Below are 27,449 nucleotides of genomic sequence, written 5' to 3' on the forward strand. Positions count from 1 at the left end.
GGACCATTGATTATCAACGATTATTTTCTTCAGTTACACTACTTTGTATGGATAGCAACACTGTTAAGTGATGTCATTTTCTAAGACAGACCCAAATGTATAGGCATGTTGTGCCAACAGCCCAAATCAATTGTCTGGGTAACGCAATGTGGTAACACTATTATTCCTCATCTAAATCGTCCAACCCTATAGAAAAATAATGCTAATCTGATGGCTGTTCAAAGAATATGATGTGTGGGAAGCAAAATCAAGTCCTTGTTTAATTTTATTTACATTCTAATACCCACTTGCAGGGAAACACATCACAGAATTTAACATCACTGTGTGCCTATGAATACATTAATATCATTTTATTTACGTATTAGTAGCAGGTTTAAAAGTTAACAACCACACACTTTCTTGGATAACACTATTTTTAGCGAGAATGTTTTCTGAAGGATGAATGTCCAAATGTGTATTCACGTAGCATCCCAAAACCTGTCCACAACTGCAGGATCAAGATAATTTACAGCATTCCTGATAGAGGAGGCAGCATGGTTTTATTGTTTGGGGTAAGAACATTTTGAAAGAGTTACAGCTTCTAGTTTCATCTCAGCTCACACTCTGATTTAATTAATTCATTCTACTTATCTTCATAATGGACATAATATGGACGTGAGCAGATTAAAATTTTTTCAACCTCAGAAAACTTAAGCTTCCTGAGCCGAAAAATGTTTCTTTAAAAGTTATGTAGGGAACAAATCCAACAAGACTTTTGAATCATTTAAAAATATACACTAAGCACCTCCTACGGAGGTGAGCAGGATCCGCTTAGGGGGTTAGTACTCCTTAGTCACAGGAAAGGCGAGCAGAGGCCCCGCCCTGGGGCGGGGCCACCAGCGACCAGGGTGTCCCTCCTCCTTGTCGAGGCGGCGTGTTCCCCGCCCTCTGAGTTTACGGGGCGTGCGGCCTGAACCCGTGGAATTGTCACGCGGCCCGAGCCATGGCTGAGGGCGGCCGGACACCTCAGGCTCGGGCGGTCCTGCAGCAGTGCCTGCACGCGCGGCTGCAAGTGCGCCCCGAAGATGGGGACTCCGCGGCCCAGTGGGTGGAGGTAACGTCTGCCCGGCGCTCCAGGCATCCTCAAACAACCGCAGGGGCGGTTTCCGCGTTTTGTTGGTGACTTGCTCCCCCACCCACGCCCTGCGACTTCCTCGGAGCTGGCCACATGGCACTCCACACGTGCTGTGGGTAGCATGTGGGTAGCACGGGACTTCTGCCCGGTCTGCCCAAAGCGGCCCACACTGGCCTATCTTTGTCTGAGCCCTGCACCACCTGCCGCCCTCCTCCCTCGGACTTCCTCCTCCAGAGAAGGAGCAAGTCCCCTGTCTCCCTCCGCGGGAATTTGAACTTCCTCGCTCTAGCCGCCTGCTGGAAGGAGCTCGGCGGACTTTAGACCTAATTGTATCAGATCTCTAGCTTAAAAGAGCTTAAAGCCCTTGCTACGCCCGTCGCACTGCTGTGCTGGGATGGTTCCAGCTAGTTGGTTAGCTTTGTTGGCAAACGTTCAAGGTCTGTTTTGACTTGATGTCCCTGTTATGTTGACTGCACCCGGGTCAACAGAGAAATGAGGTTTTCCAAGAAACAATTCATTTTTCAAGGAACTTTTAAAAGTTTGACTTTTTTCCGAATAGAAACAAAGGCCATTGTTGCAACAACGTTGCCTTGTTATGGAAAACATTTCCTCCAAAGAATTTAAAATATTTACACCAATATGATTTCCTTCTACATGCATATTTGTCTTTTTAAGAAAGCCTGCCCCCACTTATGCAAAGCAAGTAAGATTGTTATTTGAGGACCATGGCTTATTTTTGGAGTAAAATGAAATGAGGAAAAATGTTAGTTCATAATTAAGACTTTTGGAAGTACTCAGAAACTTTAATATAGGAGTATCTCATTCACTCATCTTACCGGCAGAATTTGGTCCCAGATCTAGCATTCCTTTTATTTTCATTTTTTTAAAGATTTGATTTATTTTAGAGAGAGGGGGAGGGAGTTAGAGAGGGAGAGAAGGATCAATGTGGTTACCTCAAGTACCACCAACTGGGTACCTGGCCCATAACCCAGGTATGTGCCCTGACTGGGCATCGAACCGGTGACCATTTGGTTCACACACGAGTTCAATCCACTGAGCCAAACCAGCCAGGGCTAGTGTTCCTTAACACAATCATTGTCATTATTTTAATACTACCTATAAATGGTGATACGTGGGTGATTATTCTTATATCAGAATCTGTTACCCTCTGCTAACTTGGAAATATTTATAAGCATAAACATTCCTATATTTTCCCATCCCCTTTTCTTTCTCAAAAAATTCATGTTTCTTCTTTGTAATAGCCTTATTTGAGATCTTTCTTTCTTTCTCTCTGCTCCTCTCTGCCCAGTACACCCCTTCCCTCCAGCAATCCCACCCCCCTTAGTTCATGTCCATGGGTCCTGCTTATATGTTCTTTGGCTTCACCCTTTCCTATATTATTCTTAACATCCCCCTATTTTGTACCAACCAATTATGCTTCTTAGTCCCTGCACCATTTCCCCATTTCTCCTCCTCCCTCCTCCCAGCTGATAATCCTCCAAATGATCCCCATACCTATGATTCTGTTCCTATTTTGGTTTGCTTAGTTGGATTTTGTTTTTATTTTTTTAGATTCAGTTGTTGATAGTTGTGAGTTTGTTGTCATTTTAGTGTTCATAGTTTTAACCTTCTTTTTCTTAAGTAAGTTCCTTTGACATTTCATATAATAATGGCTTGATGATGATGAACTCCTTTAGCTTTACCTTGTCTGGGAAGCACTTCATCCGCCCTTCCATTCCAAGTGATAGCTTTGCTGGATAGAATAATCCTGGTTGTAGGTTGCTCTTCATCACATTGAATACTGCTTGCCAGTCCCTTCCTGCCTGCAAAGTGTCCTCTGAGAAATCAGCTGATAGTCCTATAGGCACTGCCCTGTAGGCAACTCTCCACCTCTCTCTTGCTGCCACCAGGACTCTGTCTTTATCTTTTACCTTTGGCATCTCAATCATGATGCATCCTGTTGTGGTCCCCTTTGGGTCCAGCTTGCCCGGGACCCTCCATGCTTCCCGGACCTGTATGTCCATCTCCTTAGTAAAATTTGGGAAGTTTTCCTCATTTTTTTCAATTCTTGCTTCCTCTTTCTGCATTAGTTGACTGTTTTTTTCTTCCTTATGTTCCAAATCATTGATTTGAACCCTTTTTTCCCTCCCTTCACCATTGGTTTTGTGTTGATTTTCCTTCGTTTCACTTAGCCTAGCCTTCACTTCTTCTCTTATGCGTTTGCTGTACTCAAGCATATCTGTCAAGCCTGTGAGCATCTTTATCACCAGTATTTTGAATTGTGTGTCTGTTAGGTTGTCTATCTCCTAATCTGTTAGGTTGGCTATCTCCTCATTGCTTAGTTCTCCAACTGGAACCTTGATCTATTCCCTCTTTTGGGCCATACTTCTCTGTCTCCTCATTCTGACAGGTACCTGTGTTTGTTTGCCTCCTATTTCTCTTATGTTGAAATTTTATTCTTCCTATATTTACCACCTTATCAGGGAACTGCCTATTTTTTATTTATCTCATGTGACTGGCACCCAATATTAACTTTTTCATTATAAAGGCATATCTATATTTCTCAATAGTATGTGTAATAGTTGTTTATGGCACCAAGTAGAATAGTGTTTCATCATATAAATTACTTATGTCAGGTATCAGGTATCACCATTAAAACTCTGATAGTTGAAATGCATATCCTAATAGAGGTGACTTTGCTCTATTTAGTAAATGAAATTGACATAAGGATTTCAGAAGGAAATAAAATATGTGACTTTCTGATTTCTATGTTTGAAATAGTCTTATTTTGCTTAAGAAGTTTGAGATTTATAAGGTCATCAAAAAGGTCAAAAAATTGAAAATGTTAATACTATTTGTGTTTAACATGTATGTTTTTTTTCTTTCGTTTTCTTTAAATTGTTTTTCAACTACATTTGTCCCATTTCCCCCCATTGCTACCCCCCCACCCAGCCCACCCCTTCTCCCATAGTCATATCCCACCCCGTTGTCCATGTCCATGAATATTTATACATGTTCTTTGATTAAACTCTTCCCTTACTTATCCCCCTTCTCTCCCTCCCCCTCCCCCCTGATAACTTATTCTGTTTCTTGTTCAATTTTGCTGATTTATTTGTGTTGTTCCTTAGTCTCCTGTATTAGGTGATATCATATGGTATTTGTCTTTCATTGCCTGGCTTATTTCACTAAGCATAATTCTCTCTAGTTCCATCCATGTTGTTGCAAATGGCAGGAGTTCCTTTCTTTCTGCTACATAGTATTCCATTGTGTAAATGTACCACAGTTTTTTAATCCACTCATCTACAGATGGGCACTTAGGCTGTTTCCAGAACTTAGCTATTGTAAACAGCACTACTATGAACATAGGTGTGCATAAGTTCTTTTGAATTGGGGTTTCAGGATTTTTCGGGTATAATCCTAGCAGTGGAATCACTGGTTCAAAAGGCAGGAACTGCCTATTTTTATAGCTGCCTCATGTGACAGTAAATCCCAAACTGTTAATTGTTTAGATTTCTTCCATGCTTTCTTATCTTTTTATTTCTTCATGCCACATTTCTTTATGCAAAATCACAAATATTTTAGCAGGCTTCCAAACTATCAGTCTGCATTTACAAATTTTAAAAGTATTTTAAAGCTTTCTTTTTCATTCCTACACATGGTTAAATTAGTATGAAGAGATAAAAGTAAATTCTCTTTTTCAAGCATCCTCTCCCCTATTATCAAAAGTTCTAATTTAACATGTTTTAATTGTCAAAAGATTTGAAGGTTATTTTGCATGTTTTACTTTCATTTATTCAGAGCTGCATTTTCAACCAGTGAGCCACAAGACCTTTTAGAATATACAGTACCTGAGTATTTAGTCAGGGGCACTGACCTCTTTTCCCTTTGATTGTCAAATTAAAAGAATGACAACAGCCAACACAACGATAGCTGTCCAGTGTGAATGAATGAAAATTATATCTATTTTTTTAAATGTCACATTGACAGAAAATGTATTTTTTGGTGTGCCACAGAATTTTAGTATTTAGTTTATGTGTGCCATGGGATGGAAAAAGTTGAAAATCTCTGATTTAGAGCTTTGGTGTTACTGGCTAATGTTCTTCTTCTTGGGAGGTAAACTTTTTAAAGCTCCAGTGAGAGTTAGCTGTATTTTTCTATTGATAGGTTTTATACCAAAAGAAGCTACAAAGGAAAGCAATTCTGACATGAAGAGGGGGATTTGAAGAGGGTTAGTTTAAGATATGTTATTGAAATAAACTAAAAGAAAATATTACCTTTAAGAGGAAGTATTGTGGGGAGTGGAAAGAACAAGTGCCTATTTCTGCAAATAGGTATTTAATTCTGACATTGCAAGTGTCCAAATATGAATATGCTTGAGATTTTGGCTCATACTGAAGCAATCCCAGTGAAGAGCCTGTGACAGTGGTGCAGATACTATTGTTCAACCTGCTAGCTCCTTATTCTGAGTGTGCGTTATAGGCCCTTGCTTGTTCCAGAAGCACAGTTGCACTTTTTAAAAATTACTTCTTTTCCAGGTAAATCAGGTATGAGAGCAGAACTGCAGTTATGTTTACATAGAATACAATGTAGGTAACACATAGATCTTGCAAGGTGCAGCTGAACTTAAATTCAGTCAACAGATAAAATGAGTTCTTATTATATAGTCTGTAAAGTGCTTTGGGAGTTAAAATATAAAATAAACTGTGTTCTAGACCTTAAATTGATTTTTACGGACTCATTTAATGAACACATATATAGCATTTACTATGAACCAGGCACTATTTAAGATCTTCATAATAGCTCTTGGACTCAACAGGGTTAATCTATAGTATAAAAGAATTAGCAGCAAAATCAAACTCACTTATCAAGTGTTTTTTTGTTTTTGTTTTTCCATATATAGTAGTCCCTCTCTATATCGTGGTTCACTTATTGCGGCCTCACTGTATCATGGGATTTAAAAAAATATTATATTTAATTATTTATCGTGGATTTTTTTCTAGGTCGCGGGATTTTGCCGTACTGTATATGTATGTTGTTAAAGTTACGTAGGTTTAAGAGTGTAGAATATGTTTAAGAACATAAGTAGTGTTTATAAAAGTGTGGAAAAGGTTAATAAGGGAGTGGGAAAGGTTAATAAGAGACTGGGAATGGTTTATAAGTGTGTGGGAAGGGTTTATAAAGCCTTAAAATATATATAAATACTAAAATGTAAGGTTCCTACTTCGTGGATTTTCACCTATTTTGGGGGTGTGTGTGTCTAAAATGTAATACCCACGATAAGTGAGGGGATACTGTAGCCCCTATCCTACAAGAGCTAATAAAGAAATACCCAAGTAGTTATATAAAATAAATAAGCTTACATTTCTGGTAACAGACAACCTTGTGATGTTGAACTTAGTATCATAAATGCAATTTCCAAGGCCTAATAAATATGTTTATTTAAAGCATTTACAATAACAAGAAATAATTGGAAGGTTTCTTGGAGTTTATTGAAATAAAATAAGACCCTTATTTTAATGACCTACAAGAAAATGAATCAGGAGGAATAAAGAGTGATGATGTCATCAGCCATATGAGATACTATGTGAAGTCATTTGGTGTTGATAAATGGTGCCCTGCAAAGAAAATGTTTCTAAGTCTGTCAGCCTTATTTAGGGGGAAGAAAGCTAGTTCATAGTCTGAAGATTTTGATTAGAAGTAAATGTTTGAAGGAAAAACTGTGGTCTTCACTGCTTTTGGCTGTATTTTAAACTTAATGTTTGAAAGAAATGATAATTGAGGAGATTGAATATTGAAAAATACTTTGTTTTCTCACATATTTAAGAAATCAATATTGTAAAAACTTAATTCTCTTTTTTTGCCTTTAACCTTTGCATCTATAACAGTTGCGAAATTTTATTTACATAGACGTTTCTTTCTAATCTGAGTTTACTCTGGTGATTTATTAAAGGTTCAGAGAGGATTAGTGATCTACGTGTGCTTTTTCAAGGGAGCTGATCAAGAACTTCTTCCCAAAATGGGTATGTATTTGATGGTTTTTTTTTTTTTTTAAGTGAGAATGTATAGTGATAGTAGATAAATTTTCAGGAGGGGAAAAAGGCACAATCTTACTGGTAAGTTGTAGATGACTTAACTCTGTACTGTTGTTGACTTTAGCTATTTGCCTATTCCAAAGTTTAAAGTAAACAAGTGTGGTAGAATTATTTTAAAACATCTGCAGCATTTCAGATGACTTATGGAATGGTTTAGAAGAATGTACATACATACACAGACAATGCACTGAGACTCAGACAAGGATACAGAAAATTTTGGGAAGCAGGGGAGCCACATAGGGAGAAATAGATGCTGCATTTCTTAATAGAGTTTTCTTATCTCCCAGAGTCCATAACGAACATGTAGGTAACACTCGATGTATAAAATGTGGGCCCCTTCAAATCTGGACAGCTCAAGTTGGCCTCATTATTATGGAAGAATTTACATGAACCCTTTATGCATTTCTTCGTAGGAAATGTGTATAAATATAAGGTTCCCCTGATTCTTGAACCAAGCTTAGTAGCATCATATCCACACCTCCTCCAGGGATAGAGAAAGCATCTCTGAACAATAATTTACCTGTCTGCAGCCTTCCAGTACACTGGATAGTCCATAGCATTGCACATTCCTTGTGATGATGACATAGATATAAGATATACCTTATTAAATCATAAACTTTCTCAAGACAGTATCTGATATAATAATGATGCTGGAAAAAAAACCTACAATAATTGCCCTATCCCTAAGATTGGGGACTGGTTAATAAAGGACGATAGCCATTAGTTCAATTAATAACATATAAATTAGAAAAATGGATAGTTGAATCGTGGAGAAATTAACCAAAAAGAACTTCAGTTAGTGGAACTCAAAGGTAAATAGCTGAGTGAAGAACAGCTTAGATTAGGGGGAGAAATGGGGAAATCGTGCAGGGATTAAGAAGCATAATTGGTTGGTACAAAGTAGACGGGGAAGTTAAGAATAATATAGGGAGGACTTCCAGCCAAGATGGCAACCTAGACAGACACGCTGTGTCTCCCTCCACAACTAAGAAAGAATAAAACTACCTCAAAACTAGAGAAAACCAGAAGTTCCAGAAAATTGAGCTGCATGGAAGTCCAACAAAAGAAGATATAAAGAAGAAATACTCATCCAGATAGGTAGGAGGGGCGGAGCCGGGGCAGAGAGGACGCGGTGTGGTGGTGGCAGCAGTGGTGGCAGTGGTAGGTCAGCGGGAAGTGTGATCACATGTTTTAAAAAGTCAGAGGGACTCCTGGGGAGCACTCCCAACCCTTGACCAGACCGCGCAACTCACGGTCCCAGCGCTGGGGAAAATAAAGCCTCACTGCTTCTGACTGTGCAAACCAGAGGGGGTTAGGGCAGAGGAAGAAGCTGCCAGTCTCTCAGCAGAGTCCTCTTGTTTAAAGGGCCCCCACGGTCCTAGAACCTCCACAGACACACCCACTCTGGAAATGACAGCCAGAGCAACAGCTAGAGAGGCACCAGTTCCATACGGAAGTGGGAGGAGTGCCTGCAAAAAGGGTGAGTGCTGGGCAAGTGGCATTATTCCCTCTCAGACCCCTCCCCAACATAAAATGCCACAACGTGGTGAAACAGGTCGCCCTGTACTGACGAATACCTAAAGCTCTGCCCATAACAACATACCAGGTGCGACAGCTCTACCTAACACACAGAGGTAAAAAAACACAGGAGCCTGTCAAGTTGTGGAGACAGAAGTATGAACCAAAAGAGTGAATGGATCATGGTTCCAGTGGGAGAACTAAGCGACGAGGAGATATCCAACTTAACATATGAGGAGATTGCCAACCTAACAGACGCAGAGTTCAAAACGCTGGTGATAAAGATGCTCACCAACTTGACAGATATCCTTAAGTATGGCAAACGCATAAGGGAAGAAGTGAAAGCTATGCTAAGTGAAACGAAGGAAAATCCACACAAAATCAATGGTGAAGGGAAGGAAACCGGGGTTCAAATCAATGATTTGTAACATAAAGAAGAAAAAAAACATCAACCAGTACAGAATGAGGAAACAAGAATTGAAAAAAATGAGGAGAGGCTTAGGAATCTCTGGGATAACTTTTATTGTGCAAACATCCGAACCATAGGGGTGCCAGAAGGAGAAGAGGAAGAACAATAAATGGAAAACTTAATGTGAGAGAATAATGTAGGAAAACTTACCAAATTTGGTGAAGGAAATAGACATATAAGTCCAGGAAGCACAGAGAGTCTCAAACAAGCTAGACCCAAGGAGGACCACACCAAGAAACATCATATTTAAAATGCCAAAGTTTAAAGATAAAGAGAGAATCTTAAAAGCAGCAAGAGAAAAGCGGAGAGTTACCTACAGAGGGGTGTCTATAAGACTATCAGCTAATTTTTCAAAGAAACTTTGCAGGCAAGAAGGGACTGGCAAGAAGTATTCATTGTGATGAAAAGCAAGGACCTGCAACCAAGATTACTCTATCCAGCAAAGCTATCATTTAGAATGGAAGGGCAGATAAAGTGCTTCCCAGACAAGGTGAACCTAAAAGAGTTCATCATCACCAAGTCATTATTATATGAAATGTTAAAGGGATTTATTTAAGAAAAAGAAGATCAAAACTATGAACATTAAAATGACAACAAGCAACTCTCAGCAACTAAATCCAAAAAATAAAAACAAAATCCAACTAAGCAAACCAGAATAGGAACAGAATCATAGGTATGGGGATCATTTGGAGGGTTATCAGCTGGGAGGGGGAAGGGGGAGAAATGGGGAAATGATGCAGGGATTAAGAAGCATAATTGGTTGGTACAAAAGAGACAGGGGCAAGTTAAGAATAATATAGGAAAGGGTGAAGCCAAAGAACTTATATGCATGACCCATGGACATGAACTAAGGGGAATGGGATTGCTGGAGGGAAGGGGGGTACTGGGCAGAGGGGAGCAAAGGGGAAAAAGAACTGCAATACTTTAATAACATAATCAATATAATATACTTTAAAAAAGAAAGAAAGAAAGAACAGCTTAGACTAAAGGGTAAAACTCTCAGGGAATCTTATATTGAAATATCGCATATGTTTGACAATTTGTCCAAAGATGAAAAATAGATTTAAGCAGGGACCTACAGGAGGTGAGGATGGGAAGGCAGTAACTATAATGGTTTAAATTTCAATCATTGGGATAATAGGGAGCTTAGAGAAAGTGAATGAGGGCTCTTATTATATAGGATTACTTACCAGCACTTAATGCTTGGGGATTGGACATGCTGTTCATTTTTCTGAGTTAATATTTTTGCCTTGAATTACATCTGTATTAACCATAAAACAGTTTAGTAGAAATCTTCCATAACAGAATTTTTGTCATTGTGATTTAAGATTGACTCCTTAAAGGCATTCTGTATATTCTTAAATGGATCTCAATCATAAGATGAAATCAACCAACCAACCACATCCAAGCTGCATTGTTTTATAGTATTAAATCCTTTGTGCTTCCAAAACTGTCTTCCTGAGTTCACTTTGAATACATGTATAAATTATGATGAATTAAAAACACTAAGGACGTTTACCTTAATTTCTTTTAAATTACATTTTATTTTTCATGCTATTACAGTTGTCCCAATTTTTCCCCTTTTGCCCCCTTCCATCCAGCAACCCACTCCCTCAGGCAATCCCCACACCATTGTCCATGTCCATGGATCATACATATATGTTCTCTGGCTACTTCTTTCCCTGTGCTGTACTTTACATCCCCATGACTATTCTGTAACTACCAGTTTGTACTTCTTAATCCCGCCACCTTTTTCACCCATCCCCCTGACCCTCCTCCATTCTGGCAACCATCAAACCGTTCTCTGTATCTATGATTCTGTTTCTCTTTTAGTGGCTAGTCTAACACAAAGCTTTATATATCATGTTTCTCAGTAAAGAACTGTGACTTTAAGAATCACATTCTGCTGGTGTCAGTTATAAGCAAATAAGTCCATCTATTATGGATAGCATCAGTTGGTATTGCCCTCTGTTCCAGGAGGCATAGTAAGCCAGTATGATGGGATTCTCTTAACCCCACCTCATACTAATTACATGGATTCAGATCTTTTCTAATCAAATCATGTGCCCTAGGGACATAAAAACCAGTTACATCCATAAAATCTGAAAGAGCATAGCTAACATAGAGATGTGCTTTATCTTTCTCAATTCATCTTCATTATAATTGGACTGAGATCCAGGGAGCTGGCAAACTTAACTTTCCATATACATCATTAGAGTTACTTGATTGATAACCTGTCTTAGGATCTTTGCATTTCCAACATGCCATTAATTCATTATCTCATTTTAATTCTACTTACTGACAATTTGTGTTTATATTATATTTACTTCTGCATACTGATATTTGTAATTCAACAGCATTAATTGAATTCTCAGTCCTAGCCTACAGAGGGAGTTGTGTGGAAGTATAATAAATGTGCTCTGACCCTGGCTGCTGTGACTCAGTGGATTGAGCGTCGGCCTGCGAACCAAGTGTTGCCAGTTCGATTTCCAGTCAGGGCACATGACTAGGTTGCACGTCAGGTCCCCAGTTGGGGGCGCATGAGAGGCAACCACACAGTGATGTTTCTCTTCCTCTCTTTCTCCTGTCCCCTCTCTCTAAAAAAAATATATATATATATATAAATACATAAAATAAAAAAAATTTTTTAAGTAGTCTTTTAAATAAATAAATAAATAAATAAGCAAGCAAGCTCTGACCTGTTATTCCAGAATTACCTCCCTACTCTATTCCTACTCTGAGGCCTGGAGAGCTAGATCATGAGTTCCATTAGAATGAAGTGCTCTGGAGAGTTTAGTTTCCTTAGAAGCAATCAACAAGTACTGCTGGCTATATAGCCAAGTCCTATTTGTTAATAGAGAATACTAGAGATATTTTAAAATAGGTGTTAGTTAAGTGAAAATTGATAGTGCTTAAAGCATAGCTCAGGAATTCATTTGGATGGTCACCTTGGCAGGTTTTACCAGGCTAATTCCCTGATTTGTAGAATGGGGCAACCATTCTTAATCCTTACTAAAATTTAAGTTTATTTTATTGATTATGCTATTACAGTTGTCCCAATTTTCCACCCTTTGTCCCCCTCCACTCAGTACCCTCCTCCCTCCAGCAATCCTGCCCTTAGTTCATATCCCCAACCTTCTGACAGTTCTGAGTTTTACTAGTTTTGAGATCTTGTTTTGATTCTTTCTATGGTTGCATGAGGAGGGAAAGCATGTCTACCTACATCTCCACCTTAACCAGAAGTTCTGAATTCTTACTAATATTTTTACAGACCCTATGATAATTGAAACCATTGACTACCCCACCAGGCGGTCTAATTATTGAGCAGGAGTATGTCGTATATAGTTTATTTTACCATTTGTCTTCTCAGGACTAATATTTATAAGCAGAAGCTATTTATATTTATAGAGGTAGGAAGACCCTAAGGCTATTTATGTTGTGCATTTCTTTTTATTATTGTTTTGAAAATGGCTAATGTTGAGATGCAAAGGTTTTCTAAATCTAGATTTTTTGGTACACATCAATATTGATGGTGATTTTGATACTTATTAGCTGTGAGTATTAATTTCATAAGTGCTATAAAAATAACACTATGTCTTCTTGTATGTATATAAAGATAATATCAGTGATTTTAAACCATTGGATTTACTTTTTCAGTTGTAACAATGAATTTCTTATTTTTTTTTTTCAATTCACCAAGATTTATCGAGTACCTACTGTGTATGTACAAAGCTTGGGGTTTTCAAAATATGCATTAATAATGTAGACTCGATTCAATCTAACAAACATCTGTTATGTGTAAGCCACTAAAATGTGGCTCCTGCCTTCATGCCATGTAAACCAGGTGGACCATATAAAGCATCATGGCAAGATCAGGGATGTGTAGAAAAAAATTTTCGGGCAGTGAAAAAATTGGTTAAGGTTCTCAAAGTTCATTTTGTTTGGATGGGATGTCTACTTACAGAATGAAAGTTACTCCTCCTATTTTATCTTACTTAAAATTTTTTTTATTGTTTATGCTCTTACAGTTGTCCCAATTTTTTTCCTTTAGCAACAATGATGATTTTTGGTTTCACCTTTACTCTTCTCCGATGGGTTATATTTGTAAAATGACTTTCTGTTTTAATAGTGCCCTTCAGATTATAAAATTGTAAAATCAGCTGGTTTACAATGGGATTGAAACTGATGCCTTTGTCTCAGTTTAGAACTCTAGGCAACTCAGTTTAAAATCATAAATGCACTAAGATTTTTATTTAATACTTTTTGTTATGAAGCAGAATTTGGTGTGAGGAGGATTTACCTTGGTCTTTTTCTAATGGTATTTTTTTATGAAATGTAAAAAGAAACAAGAAGCAAAATCTTCTCATGTATCCCCTGGGGCAACAATATTTTTAGGTTTCAGTTTACAGTTAATTTAGTCCTTTCTGGATGAACTTATTATTAGGCGATCTTAACTGCCAAGTCACATTTAAAGCATTATGCCATTTTTCTGCATGAAGTTTGTGTTTTTCCTGCTTAGATCACTCAGCTTAATGAAGCAGTTTTTAAAATCTAAACAAAGACTTTGGGTAAAAATCATGAGCTGACAAACTGAGTTTTAAGTATGAGATTTGCAGACTAGAAAATTTTTGGTTTCCTTTTAATTTTTTCCTTCATTTGTTTTTCACTTCAAAACGTTTTCCCTTTCTTCCCTACCCAGTTAATACACTGTTAAATGTGAAATTAAGTGAAACAGAAAATGGCAAGCACGTCTCTATATTGGATCTACCTGGCAACATTCTTATTATCCCTCAAGCTACCCTTGGGGGGAAAGTAAAAGGAAGAAACATGCAGTACCACTCAAACTCTGGAAAAGAAGAAGGGTTAGAACTTTATTCCCAATTTGTGACTCTATGTGAAAAAGAATTAGCTGCTAACAGCAAGTGTGCTGAAGCTGGCGTTGTGGTGGAACATGGCACTTACGGGAACAGGCAGGTGTTAAAGCTGGATACCAATGGACCATTCACACACCTGATTGAGTTTTAAAAAATTAAAAATTAGTTTCTGTCATTGTTTTCTGGTATAAAATGATCTGGACTATAATTAGATTTCCCCCATTCTTCTTGGATAAACTAATCTGTAGCATTTTTAGACAAGAAAGTCCTGGGTTCCATTCGTAAGTGTGCAGCCTGCTAATTGAGTGACCTTGCAAGTTACCTAAACTCTGGATCTCAGTCACCTTTCATTCTGCTTCTCCCTAAACTTGTACTTGAAATTTTGAGAAATGCTTTCTATTTACTTAATAATGGCATTGTGGAAGTGTTCTTAGAGAGCTGTATTTAAGTATTTTGCATTGAAGAGTTTTGTGCAATCAAGAAAAATATATTTAAAATATATATATATATGTCTTATACCCTTAAATTTATGTAGTATGCAATAAAAATAACAATTAAAATTGGGTTAAATCCAGTACAAATGAATTGTAATTTTACTATTCAGTTTTCTGTATTTTGAATGAAAGACAATGCAATTTATTGTTCCTTTTGAAATGTATGAAAGGTAATATAAAAATGTTACTATGTATTATATGAATTTCCAAGCATATCCAAGTGTTTTAAATTCATTTTAAGAATGTTTAAGGAACTGATATAAATAACCCATGGACATGTACAATGAGGCGGGGCTGGGTGTGGGAGAGAAATGGGGAGGGGAGTGGGACAACTGTAATAGAAAAAGAATAAATAAATCAAATTTTTAAAAAAGAATATTTAGTTGGCGTTGGAACAGGTGTGAGGTATTAAAAGTTGTTTTTATTTAATATACCAATGGGTTAATATGCTGTTTCTCAGTTTTTTACCAAAACAATATATGTCTCATATTTTGTCTTTGGCCTCTTTTTTTCCACTCCAACCAACTGAGCCACTCAGCCAGGGCTATCTTTCACTTTTAAAAGTTACTGCTTCATGAAACTAGTCTTAGTTTATATTGTAATTATTTTTAGGAAGTTCCTTCCTTGTTGAATTAAGATTGCTATAAAGGGAAGAAAAAGGGGAGCTTTTCTACTGGAATTATTTGAAAACAAGTTCACGTGTTCATTTCCATATTATCTATTTAATGATTTGAAGCCAGTTTAATATTTTTGCCTCCCCTCCGCACCTCAAAATTTATATGTTGAAATTCCCCAATATGATGGTATTTGGAGATGGGGCTCTTTGGGAGCAATTAAGGTTAATGAGGTCATGAGAGTGGAGCCTTCATGATGGGATTAGCACCATCATAAGAAGAAACACCAGAGGGCTTGCTCAGTGTCTTCCCACCATGCGAGGATGCAGTGAGAAGGGGGCCCTTTACAAGCCAGGAAGAGAACTCTTACCAGAAACTGACCATGCTGTCACTTTGATCTCAAACTTCTAACCACCAGAACTGTGAGAAAATACATTTCTGTTTAAGCCACCTATAATATTTTGTTATGACAGCCCAAGCTAAAACAGTGATGTAAGATAGGCAGCTAGTCAAGTAGACTTTCAAAGGCAAGAGAGGAAGATATGTAAGAAAATGAAATAATAAATGAATCAATAAAATGTTAAACTCACTTTCTGCAAATTCCTCTGACGTGATTTAAAAAGATATTTTTCCTTCTGCCCTCGGTGGGTAGCTCAGTTGATTGGAATGTCATCCCAATGCACCAAAGTTGAGAGTTTGATCCCTGGTCAGGGCACATAGAAGTGAGTGCATGGATAGGTAGAGCAACATGTCAGGGTTTCTCTTTTCCTCTAGAGTCAATAAATAAAAAGTTAAAAAAAAATTTTTTTTCATAGTGCTTTTAATTTGCATCTCTCTGATGATTAGTGACATTGACCATTTTTGCATATGTCTGTTGGCCACCTGTATGTCCTCTTCGGAGAAGTGCCTTTTCAGGTTCTTTGCCCATTTCTTTTTCTTTTCTTTTTTTTTTTTTTTTTGGGTGTCCTACAGGATCCAATCTTCAGAATACTAAACTTACTGACCTCAATGTCTTTTTCTTTTTAATTATTTTATTTGTTTATTATTTTTTTTTAGAGAGAGAGGAAAAGAGAAAGAGAGGGAGAGAAACTTCACTCTGTGGTTGCCTTTCACGCGACCCCAACTGGGGATTTGATATGCAACCTAGTAATGCACCCTGATTGGGAATCAAACCAGCGACACTTGGTTCGCAGGCCAACACTCAATCCATTGAGCCACAGCAGCCAGGGCCTGCCCATTTCTTAATTGAGTTGTTTGTCTTTGTCATGTTGAGTTGTATACATTCTTTATATATTTTGAAACTTAACCCCTTATCAGATTATATCACTGGCAAATATGTTCTTCCATTCAGTGGGTTCCCTTTTCATTTCGTTGATGTTTTCTTTTGCAAAACCTTTTTAGTTTGAGGTAGTCCTGTCTATATTCTTTCTTTTTACCCTGCCCAAGGAAATATATCAGCAAAAATATTGCTACAAGATATTTCTGCAATTTTACTGCCTATGTTTTTTTTTTTCTAGGATTTTTATGGTTTCACAACTTACATTTAAGTCTTTAATCCAATTTTGGTTTATTCTTATATATAGTATAAGTTGGTGGTCTGGGTTCATTTTTTTGCATGGTATTTGTACAATTTTCCTAACACCATTGTCAAAATGGCTATCATCAATAAATCAATAAACGAGCACTGGCAAGGATGTGGAGGAAAGAGAACCCTTGTGCATTGTTACTGGGAATGCAGAATAGTGCAGCCACTGTGGAAAACAATAGAGTTTTCTCAAAAAATTAAAAATGGACTTCTGGCCAAGATGGAGGCCTAGACAGACACACTGCATCTCCCTTCACAACAACAAAGGAATACAACTACCTCAAAACTAGAGACAACCAAAAGTTCCAGAAAATCAAGCTGCATGGAAGTCCAACAAACAAAGATATAAAGAAGAAATACTCATCCATACAGGTAGGAGAAGTGGAGCCGGGGCAGAGAGGACACGGTGTGGTGGTGGCAGCAGATGCGGCAGCTGCAGCAGGTGGGTGGAAAGCGCAGTCACACGTTTTAAAAAGTTGGGAGGGACACCTGGGAAGAGTTCCCAGCTCCTGACCAGACTGTGCAGTTCACACTCCCAGCGCCAGGGAAAATCGAACCTCATTGCTTCTGACTGCAAACCACTGGGGTTTGGGGTGGAGGACGAAACTGCCGGTCTCTCAGCAGAGTCCACTTGTTTAAAGGGCCCCCATGCTCCCAGAATGTCCGCAGACCCACCCACTCTGTGAATAACAGCCAGGGCAACAGCTAAAGGGGCGCCAGTCCCATATGGAAGTAGGAGAAGTGCCTGAAAAAGGAGCAAGTGCTGAGTAAGGGCATTGTTCCCTCTCAGACCCCTCCCCCACATACAGCACCACAACGTGGTGAAACGGGTCGCCCTGTACTGATGAATACCTAAGGCTCCGCCCCTTACAACATAACAGGAGCGACAGGTCTACCTAAGACACAGAGGCAAACAAACACGGGAGCCTGGCAAGATGAGGAGCCAGGAAAGTACGGCTCAAAAGGGGGAACGGATCAAGGTTCCAGTGAGAGAACTAAGCAATGAGGAGATAGCTAACCTAACAGATGAAAATTCAAAACACTGGTGATAAAGATGCTCACAAGTTTGAAAGATATGCTTGAGTATGGCAAACCCACAAGGGAAGAAGTGAAGGCTATGCTAAGTGAAACAAAGGAAAATCCACACAAAACCAATGGTGAAGGGAAGGAAGCTGGGGTTCAAATCAATGATTTGTAACATAAAGAAGAAAAAAACAGTCAGCCAGTGCAGGATGAGGAAGCAAGAATTGAAAAAAATGAGGAGAGGCTTAGGAACCTCTGGGACAACTTTATTTTTTTTATTTATTTGTTTTTTAAATGTCTTTTATTGATTGTAATGTTACATTTGTCCCAATTTCCCTTCCCTCTGCTCCCCCCACCCGGTGGCCCCCCTCCCTCCAGTTGTCCCCCCCTTTTAGACCATGTCCATTAGTTGTCCATATAGCTCCCCCCAACCTCTCTCTGTCTATTCCATTCCCTCCTACCATGATCCTTAATTCCTATATCATCTCCCTCCCTCTCCCCTTCCCTCTCCCTGTTGACCTCCCCCCAATATGCTCCCCATACCTATAATTCTTTTTCCACTCTCGTTGCCTGTTTAGTTTGCCTTTGTTTCAATTCCCTAGCTTCTGTTGTTGTTTCTTGTGATGCAGTTTTCATTTTAGATTTCATAGTTTTGATCCTCCTTTTTCTAAACCAGTCCCTTTAACATCTCATATAACAGTGGTTTGGATCTAATGAACTCTTTCAGTTTTGTTTTGTCCTGGAAACACTTTCTCTGCCCTTCTATTCTGAATGACAATTTTGCTGGATAGAGTATTCGTGGTTGTAGGTTTTTGCTTTTCATTACTTTGAATATTTCTTGCCAGTCCCTTCTTGCCTGCAGGGTCTCCCTTGAGAAGTCAGCTGATAGTCTAATTGGGACCCCTTTGTACATGATTCTTTTCTTCTCTCTTGCTGCTTTTAAGATTCTCTCTTTATCTTTAACTTTTGACATTTTGATTATAATGTGTCTTGGAGTGGTTCTCCCTGGGTCCAGTTTTTTTGGAACTCTCTGTGCTTCCTGGACCTGTAAGTCTATTTCCTTCCCCAAGTTTGGGAAGTTCTGCTTTATTATATTTTCACTTAATTTTTCAATTTCTAGTTCATCTTCTTCGCCCTCTGGCAAACCAATGATTCTTATGTTGGGCCTTTTATAGCTGTCCCAGAGGTTTCTGATCCTCTCATCCTTGCTTCCCGTTTCCTCTCTCTGCACTGGTTGACTGTTTGTTCCTTCTCTATGTTCTGGTTTGTTGATATGAACTCTGGATTTTTTTTCCTCATCATCTGTCTCATATGTGGTTTTGTTCCTTTCATTATGAGTGTTTTTCGATTCTTTCTCATCTTTTTCCAGATCTTTTGTTAATTCTGTAAGCCACCTGATAACAATGGCCCTGAACTGAGCCTCTGACAGGTTTCTTATCTGTTCATCTGTCAGGTTCTCTATCTGATGCCTGGTGAGCTGTGTCACCGGGATTTCTATAGTTGTCTGCCTCATTTTGACAGATGCGTTTTGTTTTCTTGGGCCGGCTATAGGGGGCAGTGCCTGTGTACTCGTAACGATCGAGCGACCGGTGGCAATCCGCAACATTTTTCGCCGCGCTGTGGCCCTTTGTCGTCACAACCCAGCGACCGGCGCCATTCCGCAACCTATTTCGCAGCACTGTGGCGCTTTGTGTGGGGGCGGCGGTACAAGATGGATTTACACAGTTATTCCACTAGGAGACCAGGATCCGTCCTCCCGCCCCCCTGGGCCTCACTGTTCAAGGTGATGTGGTGGCTGCTTTCCCCAGCGTTGGGGTCGCGAGCCGCCGGGGTTCGACTACAGCCGGGATTGTCCTCCCTGCCACTGTCCCTGGTGCGACCGCAAACAGCACCACCCACTTTCGCTCCCCTTACCTGCCCAAAGGGCGCCGCTGGTTTATAACTTCATACGTTGGGCTTCCGTGTAGTTTTATTTTCTGGAATTTCTAGTTATCTTTTGTTTTGAAGTAGTTGTATTCCTCTCTAGTTGTAGAGGGAGACTGAGCATGTCCGTCTAAGCCTCCATCTTGGCCAGAAGTCGGGACAACTTTAAATGTGCCAACATCTGAATCATAGGGGCGCCAAGAGGAGAAGAGGAAGAGCAAGAAATTGAAAACTTATGTGAAAAAATAATGAAGGAAAACTTCCCAAACTTGGTGAAGGATATAGACATACAAGTCCAGGAAGCACTGAGAGTCCCTAACAAGCTAGACCCAAGGAGGACCACACCAGGACACATCATAATTAAAATGCCAAAGGTTAAATATAAAGAGAGAATCTTAAAAGCAGCAAGAGAAAAGCAGATAGTTACCTACAAAGGGGTGTTTATAAGCCTACAGTAGTCCCTCTCTATATCGTGGTTCACTTATCGTAGCTTCCCTGTATCACGGGATTTTTAAAAATATTATATTTAATTATCGCAGATTTTTCACTATATCGCGGGATTTTGTGGTACTGTATACATAAGTTGTTAAAGTTACGTAGGTTTAAGAGTGTAGAATATGTTTAAGAACATAAGTAGTGTTTATAAAAGTGTGGAAAAGTTTAATAAGGGAGTGGGAAAGATTACTAAGGGAATGGGAACAGTTTATAAGTGTGGGAAAGGTTTATAAAGCCTTGAAATATATATAAATACTAAAATAAATGTAAGTTTCCTACTTCGTGGATTTTTACCTATCGTGGGGGTGGGGGGCGGTGGTGGTGGATCTAGAACATAATATCCACGATAAGTGAGGGAATACATAATATCAGCTGATTTTTCAAAAGAAACGTTGCCAGCAAGAAGGGATTGGCAAAAAGTATTCAAGGTGATGAAAAGCAAGGACTTAACAACCAAGATTACTCTATCCAGCGAAGCTATCATTTAGAATAGAGGGGCAGATAAAGTGCTTTCCAGACAAGGTAAAGCTAAAGGAGTTCCTCATCACCAAGCCATTATTATATGAAATGTTAAAGGGACTCGTTTAAGGAAAAGATCAAAACTATGAACACTAAAATGACAACAAACTCACAACTATCAACAACTGAATCTAAAAAGTAAAAACTAAATCCAACTAAGTAAACCAGAATAGGAACAGAATCATAGCTATAGGGATCATTTGGAGGGTTATCACCTGGTCAGGGGAAGGGGGAGAAATGGGGAATGGTGCAGGGATTAAGAAGCATAATTGGTTGGTACAAAATAGGGGGTGAAGCCAAAGAACTTATATGCACGGCCCATGGACATGAACTAAGGGGGTGGGATTGCTGATGGAAGAGTGGTACTGGGCAGTGGGGGAGAAAAGGGGATAAAATTGGGACTACTGTAACAACATAATCAGTAAAACATACTTTAAAAAATTAAAAATGTAATTGCCTTTTAACCCAGCAATCCCACTTCTGGTAATGTATCTAAAGAAACCCAAAACACTAATTTGAAAGAATATATGCATATGCATCCCTATGTTCATTGCAGCATTATTTTCAATAACCAACATCTGGAAACAGCCTAAGTGCCCATCAGATGAGTGGATCAAAGAACTGTGGTACATTTACACAATGGAATACTACTTGACCATTAAAAAAAAAAAGAAATCTTACCTGTTGTAACACCATGGAAAGACCTGAAGTTTATAATGCTAAGTGAAATAAGCCAGTTAGAGAAAGATAACTACCATATGATCTCCCTTTTGTGTGGAATGTAATGAACAAAATAAGCAGATGAACCAAAGAAACAGAGGCATGGATACATGGAACAGACTGACAGTTGTCAGAGGTGATGATAGTTGGGGATCTGGATGGAAGGGGAAGGAATTAAGCAAATGAACACATAGATACAGACAACTGTGTGGTGATAGCCGGAGGGAAATTGGGCTGGGAGTAGGTGGAGGTGGGCGAAGGGGGGATATTCAGGATGAAAAGAGACTGCTTTTGTCAATTTGCATACAATACAGCGTGCAGAAGTTTTGTTGAGTTGTACACTTGGAACCTACATGGTTTTGTGAACCAATGTCACCCCAATAAATTCAATAAAAAATAAAAGTAAGTTATAAAGATAAAAATATTTTAAAGAGTAAAAGGTAAAAACCAAATAACTCTAATTACCAAAAAGATGAAGAACTTAAGTTGAATAAACAAGAAGCTACTGAAAATTCTTAGTCTTATTATTTCTTTAGGTCTGTGCTCCTAAGATACTTTAAATTTTTATCAAAAAGAATTATATTTTCTCTATATTCTTCCTGTACTTTTTTGGAAGCTGAGAATCAATAACTGGCTTGGTAATGAGCTCTTAACTTTTGCTTTATTGATTCACAATACACTTATTGAAATGTAATAAACTATTCATAAACTTGCAAATTCCAATTTTATCAAAGCTTCTCCAAGGAACTATACATCTTTCAAAAAGATTATGTGCTTCCTATTTTAAATCATTTTGATTTTGTGTGTAGGTGAAATGCTGACTCACAGCCCTGGATTGCTATTTTATAGTTCAGGCAATTGTCCTTTTTAAAAAATTGCTTGAGAATAACAGTTTCAACTACATGAAGGGTTATCAAGCAGAAAGTGAGGGCAACTTTGTTTCCTTTCCAAGGAAGCTAGAACATGAGGCAAGGGCAAAAGAAATGGTGAATATGAAAATAACTATACCTTGGCTTTCTGTAGCTCCTCTGGCCCAAGGTGTTCAAAGAACTTTCAATAAATATCTCATGTTATCATCTCAGTACATAATGAGGATAGTGCTGTGGAAAGTAAGACAATGCATAAATAATTTTCCCAAGGTCACATTGTAGGGAGTGATAATTTCCATCTTTCTGACTTCTTATACTAAGAGTTGTTGAAGTTGATCATGATGAAGGTTTAGCATCTCTCAGTGTTGATCTTTTAATAAAGAATAGCCAATACATCAGTTTATTTACTAAATTAGGTGGCAGAGTTATGAAATAAATCATGAGGATGGAGCATACATGTGGAATATAGTCAATAGTACTTTAATAATCAATCACATGGTGTCAGGTGAGTACTAAACCTATCATGGTGAACACCTTGTAAGGTATATAAATGTCCAATCACTATAGCATGCATCTGAAACTAATACATATTGTATGTCAACTATAATTTTAAAGTAAAGAAAAATAAATTCGGTGATAGTGTTGCCATAATTTAGATACCTTCTGCCTCTGTTTTTCTAAGATTCTAGAAATTTTTAATTAGAATATCGTCTATTTCTAAATATATTTTATCTGTCCATTTACAGACTTAATGGATTTAGTTATAGAAAATACTGTGTATAAGACACAGACTACCAATGAATGTGGTCTTTATATCTTGAGTATATACAAAGTAAAATCAAACACACTTTTAAGGCTTACCATTTATGAATAATGCCTGTGTTATGATGATTCACTGACTCCATAATGAAAGAACTAAACTTATCAAATATAAGGATCAAATACTATAGGATCCTGTGCCACTTGTTTTGGAGAATAAGAACTCATATTGGTGTTATAAAAGAAGAATGGTGTCAAATTTTTACAATCTATGATTAACACTACAGAGGAACTGATTTGTTATAGTTAAATTTATGAAAAAACCCACACAATAATGGAAATAATATATCTAGGAGTGCCCTATTTATTAATTTATTGAAATAAGACTTTCCCTGGCCTGTGTGGCTCAGTTGGTTGGGCATCATTCTGCAAAGCAAGAGGTTGCTGGTTTGATTCCCAGTCAGAGCCCATGCCTGGGTTGTGAGTTCAGTTCCTGGTTGGGGCGGATACAAGAGGCAACCAGTTGATGTTTCTCTCCCTCACTCCCTCCTCCCTTCCCCTCTCTCTAAAAATAAATAAAACCTTTAAAAAAGAAATAAGGCTAGTTACTGAAGAACTAGAAAAGTAACACTTTCATTCTGAAGTCACACCTCGATGACTATACTTACTTTTTTTTTAGATCCTCAGCCAAGGGCATGCTTAGTGATTTTAAAAGGAGAGGAAGGAATATACAGGGAGAAAAACATCAGTAGGTTGCTTCACATGTGCCCCACCCGGGAACTGCACTCACAACCCAGACATGTGCCCTGACTGGGAATCAAACCTGCAAACTTCCAGTCTATGGGACAACACTCCAGTCACTGAGCCACACCAACCAGGGCACACCTTGATGACTTTAAATGTCCATTTTGATAATCCTCTATTATTCCTCCTATTTCTAATCCTTCTTTTCAGACATCTTCAAGGTAATGTTTGTGGAACATTCCACTGTTTAGAAACCTTTTTAAAAAAAAATTTTATATGCTTTATTGATTATGCTGTTACAGTTGTCCCAATTTCTTTTCCCTTTGCTCTCCTCCACCCAGTGACATCCCTCCCTCCAGTTGTTTCCCCCCGACCAGTCCATGCGCATTGCTTGTGCATATAGTTCTTCTCAACATCTTCCTGTCTACTCCACTCCCTCCTACTATGCTTCTTAATTCCTGTACCATCTCCCTCTCTTTCCCCCTTTCCCCCTCCCCGCTGACCTCCCCCCATAATGTTCCCCATTCCTATAATTCTTTTTCCACTCTTGTTGCCTACTTAGTTTGCCTTTGTTTCAATTCCCTAGCTTCTGCTGTTGGTTGTTGTGATACAGTTTTCATTTTAATGTTCATAGTTTTAATCCTCTTTCTCCTAAACAAGTCCCTTTAACATTTCATATAACAGTGGTTTGGATCTGATGAACTCCTTCAGTTTTACTTTGTCCTGGAAGCATTTTCTCTGCTCTTCTATTCTGAATGATAGCTTTGCTGGACAGAGTAATTGTGGTTGTAGGTTTTTGCTTTTCATTACTTTGAATATTTCTTGCCAGTCCCTTCTTGCCTGCAGAGTTTCTTTTGAGAAATCAGCTAAGAATCTTATTGGGACCCCTTTGTATGTAATTCTCTTCTCTCTTGCTGCTTTTAAGATTCTCTCTTTATCCTTAATTTTTTAAAATTATTTATTTGTTTGTTTATTTATTTTATTTTTTAGAGAGCAGGGAAAGGAGAAAGAGAGGGAGAGAAACATCACTGTGTGGTTGCCTCTCACTTGCGCCCCCAACTGGGGACCTGACATGCAACCTAGTAATGTGCTCTGACTGGGTATCGAACTCTTTATCCTTAATTTTTGACATTTTGATTATAATGTGTCTTGGTGTGGTTCTCCCTGGGTCCAGTTTTTTTGCAACTCTCTGTGCTTCCTGGACCTGTAAGTATTTCCTTCCCCACATTACGGAAGTTCTGCTTCATTATTTTTTCACATAATTTTTTAATTTCTTGTTCTTCTTCTTCACCTTCTGGCAACCCTATGATTCAGATGTTGGCCCGCTTATAACTGTCCAATAAGTTTCTGAGCCTCTCCTCATTTTCCGCACTTGTTTTCTCTTTCTGCACTGGTTGACTATTCCTTTCCTATGTTCTTTTTTTTTTTTTTTAATTATTTGTTTGTTTTTTTAATTTATTTTTAGAGAGAGGGGAAAGGAGAAAGAGAGGGAGAGAAATATCGCTGTGTGGTTGCCCATAACTCATGCCCCTAACTGGGGACCTGGCATGCAACCTAGTAATGTGCCCTGACTGGGAATCAAACCAGCGACACTTGGCTCGCAGGCCGATGCTCAACCCACTGAGCCACAGCAGCCAGGGCTTCCTTTCCTATGTTCTGATTGGTTGATTTGATCCCTGGTTTTCTTGCCCTCACCACTAGTTTTGTATGTGTTTTTGTTCATTTCAGCAGGACTAGCCTTCATTCCTTCGCTGTCTTGTTTAAGATCTGCTGTTAGGTCTGTGAGCACTTTTATAAGCAAAGCTCTGAACTGTGCCTTAGAAAGATTTCCTATCTGCTGCTTTGTTAGATTAGAAATTTGCTGTCTGGTCAGCTGCGTCACTGGGATCTGTAACATGATCTGTGCCATCCTGAACATTTTTGTGTTTACCTTTGCTTCCTGGGCAGGGCTGTCACACCTACTACGCTATAGGGGGCGGAGCCCTGTGCACTTGTCACAACCAGGCGTTTTCTTCAGGGTTGAGGGTCCAAGATGGGTTCCTGCTGTTCACTCTCCACTGAGAGACCGGGAGCCTCCTCCTCCCTCCCCACACCCGTCAGGCCTCACAGTCCAAGGCAATAGGGGTCTGCCTTCCCCGAATTTGGAATCACAAGCTAACGAGACTGGTCTGCAGCCGGGGGTGCTCCCCAGGTGCTTCTCACCTCCCCTTAAATACGGGTGTCTGTGGTTACCGCCGTCCTGCTGCTGTCACTGCTGCTGCCGCGGACAGCACAGCTTGACCTCTCCTCCCTGGCTTCGCCCCTCCTACCTGTCCGAATGAGCACCACTTCATACGTTGGACTTACATTTATTTTCTGGAACTTCTGGTTATTGTTGGTTTTGTGGTAGTTGTATTTCTTCTTAGTTGTGGAGGGAGACGGAGCATGTCAGTCTAGGCCGGAAGTCTCCTGTGTTTGTTTGCTTCCGTGTCCCAGACAGAGCTGTCACTCCTACTACGTTGTAAGGGGCAGAGCCTTAGGTATTCGTAACAGGCGACCTATTTCGCCATGTTATGGTGCTGTATGCGGGGGAGGAGTCTGAGAAAGAACAATGCCGCTTGCCCAGCACTCACCCCTTTTCAAGGCACTCCTCCCACTTCTGCAACAGACTGGCGCCTCTCTGGCTGTTGCCCTGGCCGTTGCTCCCAGAGTGGGTGGGTCTGTGGATGTTCTGGGTCCGTGAGGGCCCTTTAAACAAGTGGACTCCGCTGGGAGACCCGCAGTTTCTGCCTCCACCCCAACCCCCACTGGTCTGCACAGTCAAAAGCCATGAGGCTTGATTTTCCCTGGTGCTGGGACAATAAGCTACTCTGGTGAGGGGCTGGGAACACTCCCCAGGTGTCCCTCCTGACTTTTTAAAACGTGTAACTGCACTTTCTGCCACTGTTGCCACTGCTGCCACCACCACACCACGTCCTCTCCACCCGGACTCTGTCCCTCCTACCTATCTGGATGAGTATTTCTTCTTTATGTCTATGTTTGTTGGACTTCCATGCATTTAGATTTTCTGGAACTTCTGGTTGTCTCTAGTTTTGAGGTAGTTGTATTCCTTCTTAGTTGTGGAGGGAGACACAGCATGTCTGTCTACACCTCCATCTTGGCTGGAAGTCTAGAAACCTTTTAACGTTTTTATCTACAGAGCAAAGTCTGAACTTCTGAGATTGGTATGAAGATTCTCCACACTCCAGAGTCAGTGTAATCCTGCAGAGAGAACTGTAGAAGACCAAAGTCAGAATTTTGAGAAAACGTAAAGAAAGGGCAACATATAAGAAGCCAGAGGACACTACAGTAGTTCCCCCTAAGCCACAGTTTTGCTTTCCATGGTTTCAATTTCCCACAACCAACGGCAACCCAAATATATTAAATGGAAAATTTCAAAAATAAGCAATTTATATGTTTTAAATTGTATGCCATTCTTATTAGTGTGATGAAATCTTGTGCCGTCTTGCTTTATCCCACCTGGGACATAAATCATCCCTTTGACCAGTGTGTCTAAATTGTATACATTACCTGCTACTCAGTGACTTAGTAGCCATTTCTCATAAACCTTGATCTTAGTTATCAGGTAAGTTTTCAGAGACAGAGAGAGAGAGAGACA

The 27,449-nt window shown here is 39.2% G+C and overlaps 1 protein-coding gene across 2 annotated transcripts; it reads left to right on the top strand.

Moving 5' to 3' along the window:
- Positions 1–893: 893 nt before the first annotated feature.
- On the top strand, positions 894–27,229 carry DTD2 (D-aminoacyl-tRNA deacylase 2). 2 transcript variants are annotated; one of them, XM_090271862.1, is made up of 3 exons: positions 894–1,093; positions 7,065–7,134; positions 13,893–15,950. In XM_090271862.1, the coding sequence occupies exons 1-3, from the start codon at positions 983–985 to the stop codon at positions 14,216–14,218; spliced, it is 507 nt and encodes a 168-aa protein (XP_090127988.1). In that variant the 5' UTR covers positions 894–982; the 3' UTR covers positions 14,219–15,950. The 2 variants fall into 2 exon arrangements, 1 of the variants encoding a protein (XP_090127988.1); XR_016510018.1 differs by lacking the exons at positions 894–1,093; positions 13,893–15,950 and adding exons at positions 1,101–1,551; positions 26,991–27,229.
- The last annotated feature ends 220 nt before the right edge of the window (positions 27,230–27,449 follow it).

Source organism: Furipterus horrens, unplaced genomic scaffold (assembly GCF_987537825.1).
Source record: "Furipterus horrens unplaced genomic scaffold, mFurHor1.1.pri manual_scaffold_3, whole genome shotgun sequence".
NCBI lineage: Eukaryota > Metazoa > Chordata > Mammalia > Chiroptera > Furipteridae > Furipterus > Furipterus horrens.

What these genes read in the sequence shown, in the direction of transcription:
- DTD2 (XM_090271862.1), top strand. Translation starts at nt 983, where the DNA reads ATGGCTGAGGGCGGCCGGACACCTCAGGCTCGGGCGGTCCTGCAGCAG. An exon ending in CCGCGGCCCAGTGGGTGGAG is followed by an intron (nt 1,094 to 7,064) that starts GTAACGTCTGCC and finishes GATTTATTAAAG; the next exon opens with GTTCAGAGAGGATTAGTGAT. An exon ending in AGAACTTCTTCCCAAAATGG is followed by an intron (nt 7,135 to 13,892) that starts GTATGTATTTGA and finishes TTCCCTACCCAG; the next exon opens with TTAATACACTGTTAAATGTG.